The 13709-nt window shown below is 45.9% G+C and overlaps 1 protein-coding gene across 1 annotated transcript in view; it reads right to left on the minus strand.

Moving 5' to 3' along the window:
- LOC119442751 (venom factor-like) overlaps window positions 1-12739 on the minus strand; it is a 57696-nt gene extending 44957 nt beyond the window's left edge. The window contains 10 exon segments of the mRNA XM_049663029.1: window positions 733-981; window positions 3742-3819; window positions 3821-3848; window positions 4060-4144; window positions 5364-5406; window positions 5515-5646; window positions 6375-6445; window positions 8132-8332; window positions 11164-11321; window positions 12568-12739. Coding sequence (XP_049518986.1) covers window positions 733-981; window positions 3742-3819; window positions 3821-3848; window positions 4060-4144; window positions 5364-5406; window positions 5515-5646; window positions 6375-6445; window positions 8132-8332; window positions 11164-11321; window positions 12568-12638 — 1116 coding nt within the window. The 5' untranslated portion in view covers window positions 12639-12739.
- Between the last annotated feature and the right edge of the window lie 970 nt (window positions 12740-13709).

The following is a 13709-nucleotide window of genomic DNA, read 5'->3' on the forward strand; positions in this document are numbered from 1 at the left end:
AGGTAAGGCATGGGCCGATATGGACACGCCAAGCGATGTTTGACAACCTAATTCTCGTTGCCAGAGATCATAATACATGCAGTTCAGACGAGGGGGTCACAGCAGTAAATAAGCGTAACAGTTTAGGGAGTAACAATTAGCGAAAAAGGGAAGCCTTAGCCCCGAGCGAACGCTTCGACAAGAGGACACGTCTTCATAAATTCATGACGAAGACTGGTTCCCTGGTCCTAGCGGTGGCTTCAGGCTAAAGGCTCAGGGTTCATATTATCTTAATCGGTCACTGTTGTTCAATACTAATGCATACTAGTTACCTGCAAGTAATAGCCGATGTTATCATATGCCATGCAGATTTCCTGGTATCAGTACTGTCTAATCATAGGCCACCCTAGACTTCGTTTTCATTTGCTTGGTACCAGTTACATTGTGCTGATAAACAACTCATCTGTTCTACGCTTCACACGACCTGCAAAAGTCTACTTCTTGCTCCTAATGTCAGCTATTGCATAATGTAAGCATGTTTAATCATTACCCTCATCATGTTTAAGTCCACTGCAGGACGAATGCCTCTTCCAGCGTTCTCCAATTACCCCTGTCTTGCGCCAGCTCAATCAATAATATGCCGGCGAATTCGCTAATTTGATTACACGTTATCTATACATCACAAGCTAAGAATGTTTGCTCTTAGATTTGGTTCAATTAATAGTTGAGCCAGCGATGGCGGCCTGCTCTCACCGTTACGTAGAACTTCGCTCCCGGCTTGAAGCTCTTCTCGCTGCGTGCCGTAGACACCAGGAACGGCGATGTGGAGAAGACGGCCTGCTCACTGCGCGAAGTCTCCCGTATTCCCGTCGCCTCCTCGATGACCGTCGCCTCTACCACGAGACGGGCGCGCGCCTCGAAGACAGCGCGCAGCTTCTGCTGGCCAAGCTTGGCGACCACTTCGTCCCGTGCCAGCCTATACACGGCGTCGCCGTATTCCAGCTGCAAGGTGCACCGACGTTGTAACACGACGTAGTCACAAGTGATTATAGCTGCTTCTCAATGCGTCATTCCTACAAGCGATGTACTTGTCGACATTTATCAGCGTCTGCAGTGATGGTCACTTGAAAGTCGCCGACAAGTGACCTTGAGCCAAAAGCCAGAGCCGCCATCCGGGCCCTCAAACCAGAACATCCGGTCATCGTCGTGAGAACAAAACGAGATTATCCGGGCAACCAGTCAAAAGTTAAGTAAACGCGGTCTCAGGCCCCCAACCCTTTGTACCGGACCGCATTGCATACGGTTGTTACTGCCCAAACAAGTTACAAAAAATATCGCTTCCGAGTTCCTCCTAATGTTTGTTCACAATATCACTCAAGATATAACTTCTAGTACGCTGAAGTTATATTTGTAATTTCCAATAGCGGCGTTCAAAAGGCAGATACAGGACACCATACACTTATCTTTTGGCACTGAGACAGGGTTGCCTGTGCTTTTTTCAACGCCAGCGGTCCGTGAGTGGCTGTTTGGCCGAGACGGAGACTTGCAATGAGGTTCTGTCTGTGACAGGAAACTATTGCGTCCATATGGACCAGTGCACAGTATGGCGTGGTGCGGTGTGGTGCGCTGTGTTGCGGTGTGACGTGGTGGTGTGTGCCGTTGCGAACATGCACTATACCCATTTTAAGATTGTGGGTAGTATCACCTCCAACCAATCTGCTTTGCCAGTAGCCATTTCATGCTTACATCTACTCTCGATTACGGGAGAGCCAGCAGTTTTTTACGAAGTTTTGGGGGTGGACTTGCTGGTACCGGTTTTGTGCGGCAAATATAGGGGAAGGGGGGGGGGGGGAGGATGTATGAGTTTTCAGAACTTTCGAATAACGTATCGAATGTTGTACTATTTGATTACGTCCGGTCGTTTGTCGTTCTTCGCAAATACGAATATTCTGAAATAGTTTTCGAGCACTTCGCACCGTGAACTGTGTATGATAAACAGTAAAACTGTAGCAAAGATACGATGCGTTTCGTCGCTGCTATAGTGGGCATATTGCATATAGATACGCAATAGAAGTTACGCGATAGAGCACGCTGAGTAGCTCACGAAGCCTGACTTTCCGGTTAAACCGTGATCATTCGCCTTTCAAATTTGGTCAGACAAGACACTCGGCAGATTGTATTGCTTAATTTGTAAAGCTTACGGATGCCGGAGCAACGTGTTGCAGTATTTGTTGCAGTATTAATTATTAATATGGTGGCTCCGTATGCCGCGACCACTTCAAGTAGAAAAAGTTCTTTTTCCGCTCGGCCGGTCGTAAAAGACGACGGCAATTTTAGATTTAGTCTTGATGGTATAAAGAGGTGCTAACTGGTCCACACGGCATAGTTTCTAAACTTCATATGAAAGTACGCGACTGGCTATGCTTCGGAGAGCCCTCAGTATGCGAAGAAGTTGCGTATTTGCTCCCAACGTTGCACTTATGTGCTTCTAAGAAACCATGCTTCAGAATTATTTAGCTAATAAATAAACTTGCCAACGTTTGAAGACTAGGATGTAATATTGTTTTATATCAGTGGTGCAAAACTTATGTTCGTTATTTCATTAAAAAATCATTCGAAAAGCACTGAATTCGATTCGCTTCCGCCAGTATACGATTCGTATTCAATTCGGCCTAAAGTAAACTAATATTTGCACTGTCATAGTTCCTAAACTGTTTCATATATCACCTTGCATCTCCAGTAGCGTGGAAAACTTGTTTGGTTTAAATATAATACAGCTCTCTTTCTCTCTCACCGCAGATGAGCTCAGAACGGTGGCAAGTTTGTAGCTAATGTCTCACGTACTGAAAGAAAAACATGACTTGCTTTCCACCTAATTACAGCTCAGTGCTACAAAACGAAGCGAAGACGAATTTCGTAGGTGGTAACAAATATTCTTTTTCGGAAACAAACACGTAGCTACTACATTTAAATTAAAAATTAAATTCTGGGGTTTTGCGTGCCAAAACCACGATCTGATTATGAGGCACGCTGTAGAGGGGGACTCCGGATTAATGTTGACGACCTGGGTATCTTTAACATGCCCCCAATACACGGGACACATGCGTTCTTGCCTTGTACCCCCATCGAAATGCGGCCGCCGCGGCCGGGATTTGATGCCGCGACCTACGAGCCTAGCAGGGCAACACCGTAGCCGCTACGCCACGACGGCGGGGGCGCTACTACATTTTTTTTATAATGGAAATTTTACGTGCCAAAACCACCATCTGATTATGAGGCACGCCGTAGTGGGGGACTCCGGATTAATTTAGAACACAGCGCTGCTACATTTACCAGAGCAGTCACTGTATTACTACATCTAAACAAGGCCAGTGTTGTTCAGACATGGGGGTGTCGCTGCAAGACCGGAGCTAAGAAAAGGAGAGTTCTCGATTTGTAACCAAACCTAGCGCCATGAAACTCCACAGATCTCCTTTTGATTTCAGGATTTCTGTAGATAATAATCTTCGTCATCCTATTCCATGCCTAATGCAGGACGAAGGCCGCTCCCAGCCCTCCCAGCGGTATTCAATTACACCTGTTCTGTGGCAGCTGATTTCATCCTACGTCTGCGAATTTCCTACTTTGTCCAGATGTTCTTTTTTTACCACCATCATCTACGGCATCGTCTGTGGCACTGTCCCGTCGTCACCATCGTTTTAGCACCATCGTCTACGGCATGCATCGTCTACGGCACTGTCCCGTGCCAACTGAGGTGTGTACCATCTTAGGCATGCCGCTGGTGCCGATCTCCTCCACGACGCCCAGCTCGTTCTTGACAGAAAACCGGAAGGAAACGACGGCCCCGGACGGATTCTTTGTTCACGAACCTGCGGAGAAAGTTGTACGTTGATCGCTCTCTTCTGAATCGCACCTTTCCGTGGCCACGCCACCTGAAATCCGAAAACGATTCTAAGCAAGAAGAGGCCTAAGTTACAATGAGCTACATGGAAAGTTTTGTATAGTTATACAGAAGGAGTTTCTGCGGCAGTCGAGTTGCGTATGTTCTCTTTCTACTGGAGGAGAAATGTGCCAACTTACTTTGCTCGAACATTAACAGTGATGTTGTTGAAGTCTGGCAGAATGTAGTCAACTGTTCTCAACTGCACTGAAAACCGCGGGAGCACTGCAACAAAGCGAGAACAGAGGGACACCGTATATAAGCTACTCTGTTCCTAAAGAGGATAAACAAACAAAAGTTTATTTAATAAATGGCAGAGAGCTTGGCCTAGGGTTGACTACTCTAGCCTGCTATTATGGACCAGGATAAGGTGAAACGGAGGAAAAGAAGGTTATGGTTAGTGATTAAGGGAAGAGAATAGAAGAATAGTGGCACATTTTAGTTTTTCTGAAGATAGATCTTGAAAAGTTTCTTCTTCTGGCATAGTTAATGCTAATTACTACCAAGAAAATTATTTATAGCATTGCTTCAATATGGATATATGTAATCTATAAGCCCGAATCAAAATGTATACATTTAATTCAATGCCTGAAGAACGGTCTTGCTCGCAATTAGTCATGTGTCATTCTGCATATGAGCACCCTCAGTAGACAAAACGCTCTTTTGAAGTTAGGCTGCTGAAGTCAGGAGCAGAGGTCTCAAGTAAGTCAGCGCGAGCAATTCTGCAGTTTCGGACTTTGAAGCGCATTCGTGGCTGGTGCGCCGCTAAGGCAAAGCCTTCTCCATTTAATGTGACGAAAATATATTAATTTTACCAGGCCACACGTGCTCCGATGATAGTGCGTATGTGCATCTTGACGAATACGCATTCAGCTCGACTACAGCAAACAACAAGCTAATGTCAACCATCATTAGCGATTTGCCCTACGCGGTGAGTCGCTGAAACGTTCGCGGAGTTCCTGCACTGGAGGCACCGAGACATTAAGTGCGCCTCGAGCAAAAGCTTGTTCACCATTCCATGCCATAGCGTAAGTTTGGATAGCTCAACAAATGGTATACTTTGCCAACAAAGATGGCACATAGTACCAGGTGAACCAGTGTCCGTTGTCGCAAAAGGTTCCCTGCGCTAGAACTGTTCGCACGAGTAGATGCTTGGACGCAGTATTAGCGAAGGCAGCCGGGGAATGGCAAGTAGTACTTAAGAACGAAAACCCTATTCGAATTCGGGTGCTCAATTACGTCGAATAAAGGGGGTAGTGAAGCGCTTCGTAGGTACGGAATCATGGTTGTCACCTTCCCGCAATTATAAACCGAAACAATGTGTTGAGACTTTATTCGGACCCGGTGAAGGCAGCAAGTGGAAAGACTAATTGTCTGACTTTTTAAAAATTTTGTGCCGTTAAGGAGTTGCTAAGATTTGAATGCTTTATGTGACTTAACTCACCATATTTTTCCACGGCAAACGTAGCGGTCGTGTTTTGCTGAAACTGTTCGCAAAAGAAGAGATGAAACAAAAGATGCATTATGCCACTACTACAAGATGACACAAGCCAAGCGACCGAGTAGAAAACCAGCCAGGTTGACAACAAACCTACCTTGTGTCCGTAACGCATAACCAGCTTCCATTCTCCGAGGACAGTGTGTTTTGGCACCGTGAACTGGTGGCTGAGCATAAGTTCTCGGTCCGGAACGAAGTCCTTCTCCTCCAATACCACGTTTTGTGGATTCTGAAGAAATAAAATCGCAGCGGAAAGAAGGAGAAGAAACCACACGCGTTGGAAAGATTCCTCCATGCGAAGTAAGCGATTGGCTGACCACTGAAAAACATGCGCGCACACCTAGGGCCAAGAAAGAAGGTTAGGGAACTTTTATTTATTTCTTTTCCCTCTCTTCTGGTGCGTTGTAGAGGAATCTGCATACTTAGTAAAGATTTGTAGTGTTCGGACATTTTTGTTGGTAATCTAGAACGCGTGCTTATACTTACCATAGCGCAATCGGTGATTTAAACCGTGCGATTGGACAACAAGGAAATTAACGGTAAAAGACAGTGGCATCACCGATAAACCATCATGTCGAGCACACTCAAGCCTCGTTTCTTGCTTATAAGACTGTGAGCGTGACTTGTTGTTTCGCTGCAGTAAACCCTATAATGGTTTTTATGTTGTGCCCAACAGTGGCTTTCATTCGCTGGATTCATTTGAGCGCGTGCTCGTTCAAATAAACTTAGAAGAGATCACAAGCACTGGAAACGAACAGGCGAACAGCGATTTCTTAGTAGACGGGTGACAAACACCGCTTTCACATCAAAAATATTTCCTGGTCTTCTCTTCACCACCACAATGCTTCGTCACTATCTAACGTGGGTCAGACAATGCCTGCTTAGAATATAATTGCTTTATTTCTCTACTTTTAAACGTGTGCAGAAAAGTAACATAAATGGCTGAGCAATACGCACCCTGACTTCAAGCTTGAACGGCGTTGACGCTGGCAGCAGTGATCCATTTAGAGCGATGAACCTGATGTGAACTAGACCAGTCAAACAAAACGGAACAATTATTCGTTATGTAAAAATTGTGTTTCTGCGCAAGGTATGCAGCGGTCCAAGTAGAAGACTTTACGTGACCTAAGTCTGCATACAAGGCGAGGTTCACAGCAGTGTTTGCTTCTACGTACTATGCACCACTGGCAAGAAAGACGTGGCAAGATAGACGCTCCTGGTCTTTAACTATCCTGTTGACAAGGCACTGTTACACGTCAAGCCCATACAAATACGCTTACCACCTCAGTATACAATTTGCCTGATCTCCACATATATCGTGGACCTGCTCCACCTTCACAGTCCTTGAGAAGCTCCCCTCCCTCAGACTACTCACGCTCCCCTCTTAGTATGGGTGGCTGGTCGACAGCCGGACAAGCAATGCGAGGCCTTTTTCATTCAGAACGCCTCTTCAATACGTTCTTCAGGTACAACGTCATCTGAATGTGGCTCTACATAAACTGGGTCGCAGATGACGACGCTCATGGAGGAACAGCACATATGTCCTGAAGCGTCTTGCTCTGAAATTAAAGTATATTCTGTATTTCTCTCTCTCATGAGGAAATTTCAGTTTACGACGGGTAACTGCCTCCTACGTCTATTGCCCACTCACACGCATTAAGTGCTTGCGCAAAAAGTGTTTACAGTGACTCTTAGCCAAATTCGCGCATATTTTACAGGTAGTGCACGAAATACAGATGAAATCACTGTGTATGTTAATGTCCTTATTGTAAAGCTGTACAACCATGCATTTATGGTGAGATATTTCCCCACGTACATAACTAGAAAGAAAATGTTGGACATGCTTAAAGGTTAGTGTGACATAAGTACGTTATCTGCTGTAAACTGTCGATCGCAGAGCTGCTCGAATCTAACTGCGGCAGAAACCTTGTAACATTTCTATTTTGCATGGCGTATGGGCTCAGATGCTCACGTGGAGTCCGGTAGACTGCCAGATCTATTCACCCGAGAAATCTTCCTTGGTACTGTAGTGAAGACGAATGCCCGGCGCTGCAGCCACATCGCCAGTCATCCGGGAAGCGCGAGCTAGAGATTGCCTGAGCTGCTCTGGTTGAGACACGCTGCGAACGCTGCCCGCTGCTCTCTTGTCCTGTGTTCGCATTAGAGTACGGTTGACGTCGTAAAATTTGCAGATCCCAAATACGCCTCAGAACCCTATTTCGCACTGGTCATCAAGCACCCGTGACACTAGTCGAAGGCGACGAAGAGAAACACGTCTGTGGACGAAGTGTGTACTGCTAACGCCCCTCCTACCCAGCCATCCCTTTTTAGGGGATCACTTTGAATTCTTATTTACCCTTGTTGTTATCAAGTTCATTTTATTAGTTTCCAATCAGTTGTTGCACTGGGCAGCGCGTGCGTTCTCAAACTGAGTATTTGGCACTTCATTTCTATGCCTACAGGTGGCACGCAGAAGACATGTTTGCGTTTTTAACCAGTCAACTTAAAGGTAAACGTGCCATATACCAAGGATGGGTCCTACAGAGAGTATCTTGACTAGTACCTTGCACAACTTCAAATCCAGCAGTGCGGGCGACCCTCTCGCATCGAGTGCCCTTTGTGATAGCAGCTTCGGTTTGTGGGTAACCTAACGCTGACGTTCTGGAAACACTGATTCCTCCAGAATACAATTCTAACGACTCCAAGACACTCACCGTCGGAGCCTGGATGGTAGATAGGCTTGTCCGTCTGCAGGAAAAGTAGATCAGCCGAAGCTCCACTCACGGGGAGTCGCACTTGACGTTTCCAGAGTGTCCCGCACTGCACCGTCAGAGTCACCTGCACCTCTTCCTTAGACAGCTGCAACTCGGACAGATCGTCGGGCTTTACGGCCACCTCCGCCGTCACCGGGGAGCCTGCGAGCAACACCGCTAGTGTTCTTAAGGGTACCCGGTAGCCGAAAGACTATTATCTACCACTACTGATAACTTTTTCGTAACGTCATGAGTGGCATTATCGTTATAAGATAAGTACGTACCATGAGCACTGTTGTTAATACCACCGTCATGAGTGCTACCCCAGCTCATGCGCTGTCATCAGCGGCTGCAGTGATACGCGCTCCGTTGAGCAGGCTTATACGAGGCCGGGATAACGTAGAATAATTCTAACCTGTTTTTATCCCAAATCTACCATTAGCCCTCCGTGATAGGTCAAAGTGGCTCGAGCCGCGCCCGTTTGGGTGGAGCCCGAGCCATTCCGACCTATCACAGAGGGCTAATGGCAGATTTGGAATAACAAACTGATTCGAGTAGTTTTACGTTATCCCGGCCCAGGTCTCTTGAAGTTCGTCCAATCTCTAGCACATGCGCACATATGCGTGTTCTTTTAAATGCGTAAGCATTTCTATGCCTACCCAACGCGGGAAAACCTCCGTCCGTCCGTCCGTCACGTAAGACGACCGCTTTCAAGATAGGGCCCGCAGCAGCAAGCGAATTGACATTCGTGCTGCCTCTCGCTTCAGCGCGAAGAGGCGAGAACACAGCGCACGCGAAGCTATCAGCACCCGCCGAACTGTGTTCCCATCGCATATCGCCTTCAAGATAGGGGCCCGTACGGCCACGTCATACGCAGCCGCCGCGGGGGTACGGTTGGTCACGGTGGATAATGGTTCGACGCGGATGGATAAAGAGCGATAACGGCTTATCATGATCGGAACGTCATCAGCGCACCTGGCGCAGCCACCTGCAGTACCCTGCTTGCCTCATAAATTCACCTTGAGCCGCCATCCGCAGCAGTTCACGTCGCCGCAGCGCTGTAGTTTATACTGGCCGAATCAAGTTTCATAACATTGATAATGACACCGGGCGTGGAGGTGAGCAAGTGGCCCAATGCTCACGCACACTTAGACAACTCCCAGAGGAGTTCGCGAATTCTTTCTTTCAGGGATACGCGTGAGTTGTCCTATGTATAATAGATCTGGGTGGTTACCTGGGCTTTTGTTCAGACTTGTATGCCATTTCGCTAACAATGTGCCTTGAGTGCACGGTTGAGTCAGCAGATCAAGTATGGTCGAGTAGGTTTTAAGAAATTGTGCAGGTATGCAGTCTGGAAGTTTTTTCAATAGGGGCTGCCTGCATTAGGAGACTTACATTATTACTGAAATGGCGTAAGTCGTGTTGCAATACGAATGCGGAACACTTTATGAGGGGAAGAAACGCTTATTCGAATACATTTTGCGAATGGATTCTGCTACAAGCAAACAATCAAGTTCGAGTGTTGTAGCTCGAGGGACCCGCCGCGTTGGCTAAGTGGCGATGACGTTTTGGCACACAGTAGTAGTTGGCGGGTCTTAATCGCAGGCACAGAAGCCGCGCGTACTGATTGGGCGAAACGCAAGAACGCTTGTGTACAGCTAAGGGCGCACCCTAAAATACCAGGTGGTCAAGATTAATCCGGAGAACTTCGCTACGGCGTTTATGAAAGCTACTGTCGTGTTCTAGGGGGTGAAACCCTAATCAACTAATAAACATCCACGTTTGTCGATAAACGTATTACGAATCCCGAGAAGACATTGTCAAAATCCATGAGGCTAGTTCAAAAATACTGACGTGGCGTCACAACTGTTCTCTTAGTTTTCGCGTTCCCATTCTGACACAACAAGTCTGCTATTACACTAAAACCAACCTATTTGCAATAGCAAAACTGTAAATTCCCATGTAGATATACAGGATGTCCTAACTATCGTGCACCAAAATTTAAAGAAAGAGCAATTGCGTTACTCGAAGAAAACCTAGTGCATATTGTTTCCAGCGCAGTGGAGTAGCCGCCAGTAATTTCTCGTAACTGAGGTTTAATTAGGTAATTGTAGTTAATTGTCTAACTCGAGAAGTACAGTCCTAATAATCGAAGTCTCAATGAGAAAACTGTATAACAACACGAAGAACTCCCGATACAGCTTGTTGCTCAATACGTAATACATAAAAGTGTTTTTTCCGAGCGTGAAAGAAGCCTGCGAATACACTCAAAGTGCCTCGAGCAGCCGGTCGCGCGTTTGACCTTGGCTCCGACTCAGCAACGAAAATTAATGCTTCGCATTTAAAGTCGCCTGTGGCAGATAACACAATTCTAGTCCTTGAACTGGATTACTCGAAGAGGCAAACATTATTGGTACGAGAAAAAAGTGAATAATCGACTGATTAGCATCGTTGCACTAATTATGTGTTTGATTTATGTCTTACGGTGCATATTGCACTTTACGAATTGTAGCTGGTGAGTTCACGCTTAGAACGAATTATGGGGATGACACCAGTTTCTAGATATTCTTTCCGAAAGTGTGCGATGAAATACATTGGTGTTTCAGTTAACTTTCGTGCTTCAATGCATAAAACGGTGTTTTGGTAAACAAGTGGAACAAGTTCGCATTTTTACCACAAGTTTCGGGGCGTATATCTCAAAACCGATGACAACCTCAGAATTCGGTGCCGGTGAATGCGTCTGGTAAGGCTCACCAGCTACAATTCGTAAACTGCAATATTTGCCGTTGAGCAATTAGTGAAAAGAATAATTAGCTGGAATACAGTTAGAGGATCAGAACAGTGGAATCTATTGCAGCCAATGTTTCTTATTCTGGATTGTCCACAGAAAAGCAGCTTGTAGACTCAGAATCAAGCCTTCAGCTTTAGCAGCCTCAAAAGAGGTTGCCGTTGACCACGTGTCTACCGCAACGAGCTTAGATTAATCCACGAACCTGGAGCCGCGTCGAACGTCGTCTCGAAGAAAGCGCCGCGTCCCACCGGGTGGCTCTGAAGCGACACGCTCACCCTCTGCGGTCGGCCGCTCACGATGGCCACCACGGTTTCTCTGGCTCCGAGTCGCAGCACATTTGGCGTCACGACGACACACTCGCTGCGAATCACAAGGCGAACCAACGTCAACTGATCAGCTCAGCCAGATGTTTGTTTTCCTAATGAACAGTCATTATTTGGTTTGCAAAACAGTTCTGCGAACATCTTTATTTAAGAAGGATACGGGGCTGCCCTCAGGTTCTTTATTAAACATATCAAGAGAGCATGAAGGTGCGTTTGGAATTTCTATCGCATAGTTATAAGCTCGCCTTTTCTGACGTTTACTCCAACAAAAGCGAATTTATTCTGACGTGCCACGCGTTTACAGTGAAGGCGGATGAGTAATGCATGAAGGCAATGCAGTAAAGATAGACGCGTTCTCTGTAACAACACGACATTCGTTGCAGATGAGAATGCGTGCTCTGTCACATTCTCTACTAAGCTGCTAAAATGAAAGAAATACTAAAGTTAATATTCTCAGTTTTAACTTAGGGGCATCTTTCATAAATGACAAATTGAGGTCAGCTGATGCTCATGCAATACGCATTGTATTGAGGTGCCCAGAAGAACAGCTTTCGTGGGTACAAATGTTCGAAAAATAGAAAAAGAAAGTCTTTTGCAGCAGTAGCAATGAAATGATATATTGGTAATAGTGTATGCTTGTCTTGTACTTGACTGTTCAGCCAGTAGCTCTCACCCAGAAAAATTGCGGCGACAACTGTGCTTGGTGGCACCTACGCCAGTTAAATCGTAAGTACACGCGTCTGAAAACCTTCTCTAAACAGTGTTCTCGGGACATTTTACATCGGAACAACAAATATATACAGGGTTTACATCAAGAGCGTCGTTACCACCAAAACCACCCCTACGTACGTTTTCTGCAGCGTGGCAGCTTTATATGCTATAGTTTCGTTTCCTTCATCAGCGTACAGCATCTTTCCTACATAACATCTTCAATTTCAGACGACTGCAATATATTTGCTAGTTGCGACTGAATGTAGACTGCAATAGAGAACGTGAGACTGGACATGGTAATTTTTCTTTTCTTTAACATTCGCTTGCAGCGGCATGGAAGTGGTGTTGAATTAGTTCTGTTGATAAGAAGAAATGACCTCTCTTTTAGGGCCTTCGGCGGAGCCTCGCACATGAAATGATCTCTATAATTGCCCTGCTACGACTTACGGCAGTTTTCTGAAAAAAAAAAAATAGTCGGGAGACATGTGCTATTTTGGTTTAGTAAATTTTTTGTAACACGGTAAAGCCTACTACAATAGATCCGTCTTACAGCATGCGAAGGTGTCACTCACTCATTAGCGTGTGCCCATTGTAGCGATGCGACGACTGCGGTGAGGAGCCACAGTATTCGGGCCACGTTCATCGTGACGACCAGATCGACACTGTCTTGCAGGGGTCCTGCGGACCCAGCGAGGAGAACTTCGCAGACAAGGAACTTGGCTGCGTCTTCTTGTCACCGCCGAGCGTGCTTGCCTCACGAAGGCGCAAGAGGGATGCACACTCTTTGGCTGCGGTATCGCCACGAGATAGAAGTCGACGCGCTGAGTTTAGGTTACACTGATTTGAAGCGCTGGCTGAGGAAATGGCCACTTGCGTAGTTGTCCTCGCGCACGAGCCACTGAACATGCTAGTTTTGTTAGTCGCGCTAGTTTGCACGTAAAGCCATTCGAAATATTGCGCCGTATCAACCGACGCAAGGACGCTGAGAAAAAAAACAAACAAACAAATATGCAGATCCAACTCATATGGTTGGAAAATATTGCGAAGCGAAGCCTAAGTAAAGGGGTAAATTAATATTTTATAGCTAACGGCGACGCGTACAATTTGGTGATGACAGGTGTATGCACGAAAAGGTACGACACGTATCAGGCAACATTTAGGGATTCTGTACATCTTGTGCCCCAGTGAGACATGTCCAGTATGGAGGATTGGCCAAGAACGGGCGCAGCCCTAGAGGCACATACCGAATGCTAAATCAAAGAATGGAAAATAAATAAAATATTCGTGAAATATAATTAACCATTTCATTAACATATCGGTGTGCTTTAGATATATCTGTGAGCCAACATTTACAATTATAGTTCTTATAAGACAGCGGGCTAAATTCTGCGCCATTCGTAAACCACATTTACCTGTATAACGCTTCAAAGCAGGTTCAGACGCAATTTACTGCAAAGGCCGTAGTTAAACCACGCAGTTCGAATTTTAATTGTCGCCACATTACTTAGAACCAGCCTTTTAATTTGTGGAATATAAGAGAGATGCCGCGTTTAGTTCAGTGAATACAGCTAGAAAACCTATGAAGCACCTCTTATAAGTGAGTATGAATATATAAAATATCAGTAGCCCCTCTCCTGTCGAGGAGATGGGGGTAAGCGAAGCTTGTCGCGTGTTTCTTCGGTGTTCCACCGAACGAATTGCACTGACAAGTACC

The sequence above is a fragment of the Dermacentor silvarum genome, chromosome 2, assembly GCF_013339745.2.
Source record: "Dermacentor silvarum isolate Dsil-2018 chromosome 2, BIME_Dsil_1.4, whole genome shotgun sequence".
NCBI classification, from domain to species: domain Eukaryota; kingdom Metazoa; phylum Arthropoda; class Arachnida; order Ixodida; family Ixodidae; genus Dermacentor; species Dermacentor silvarum.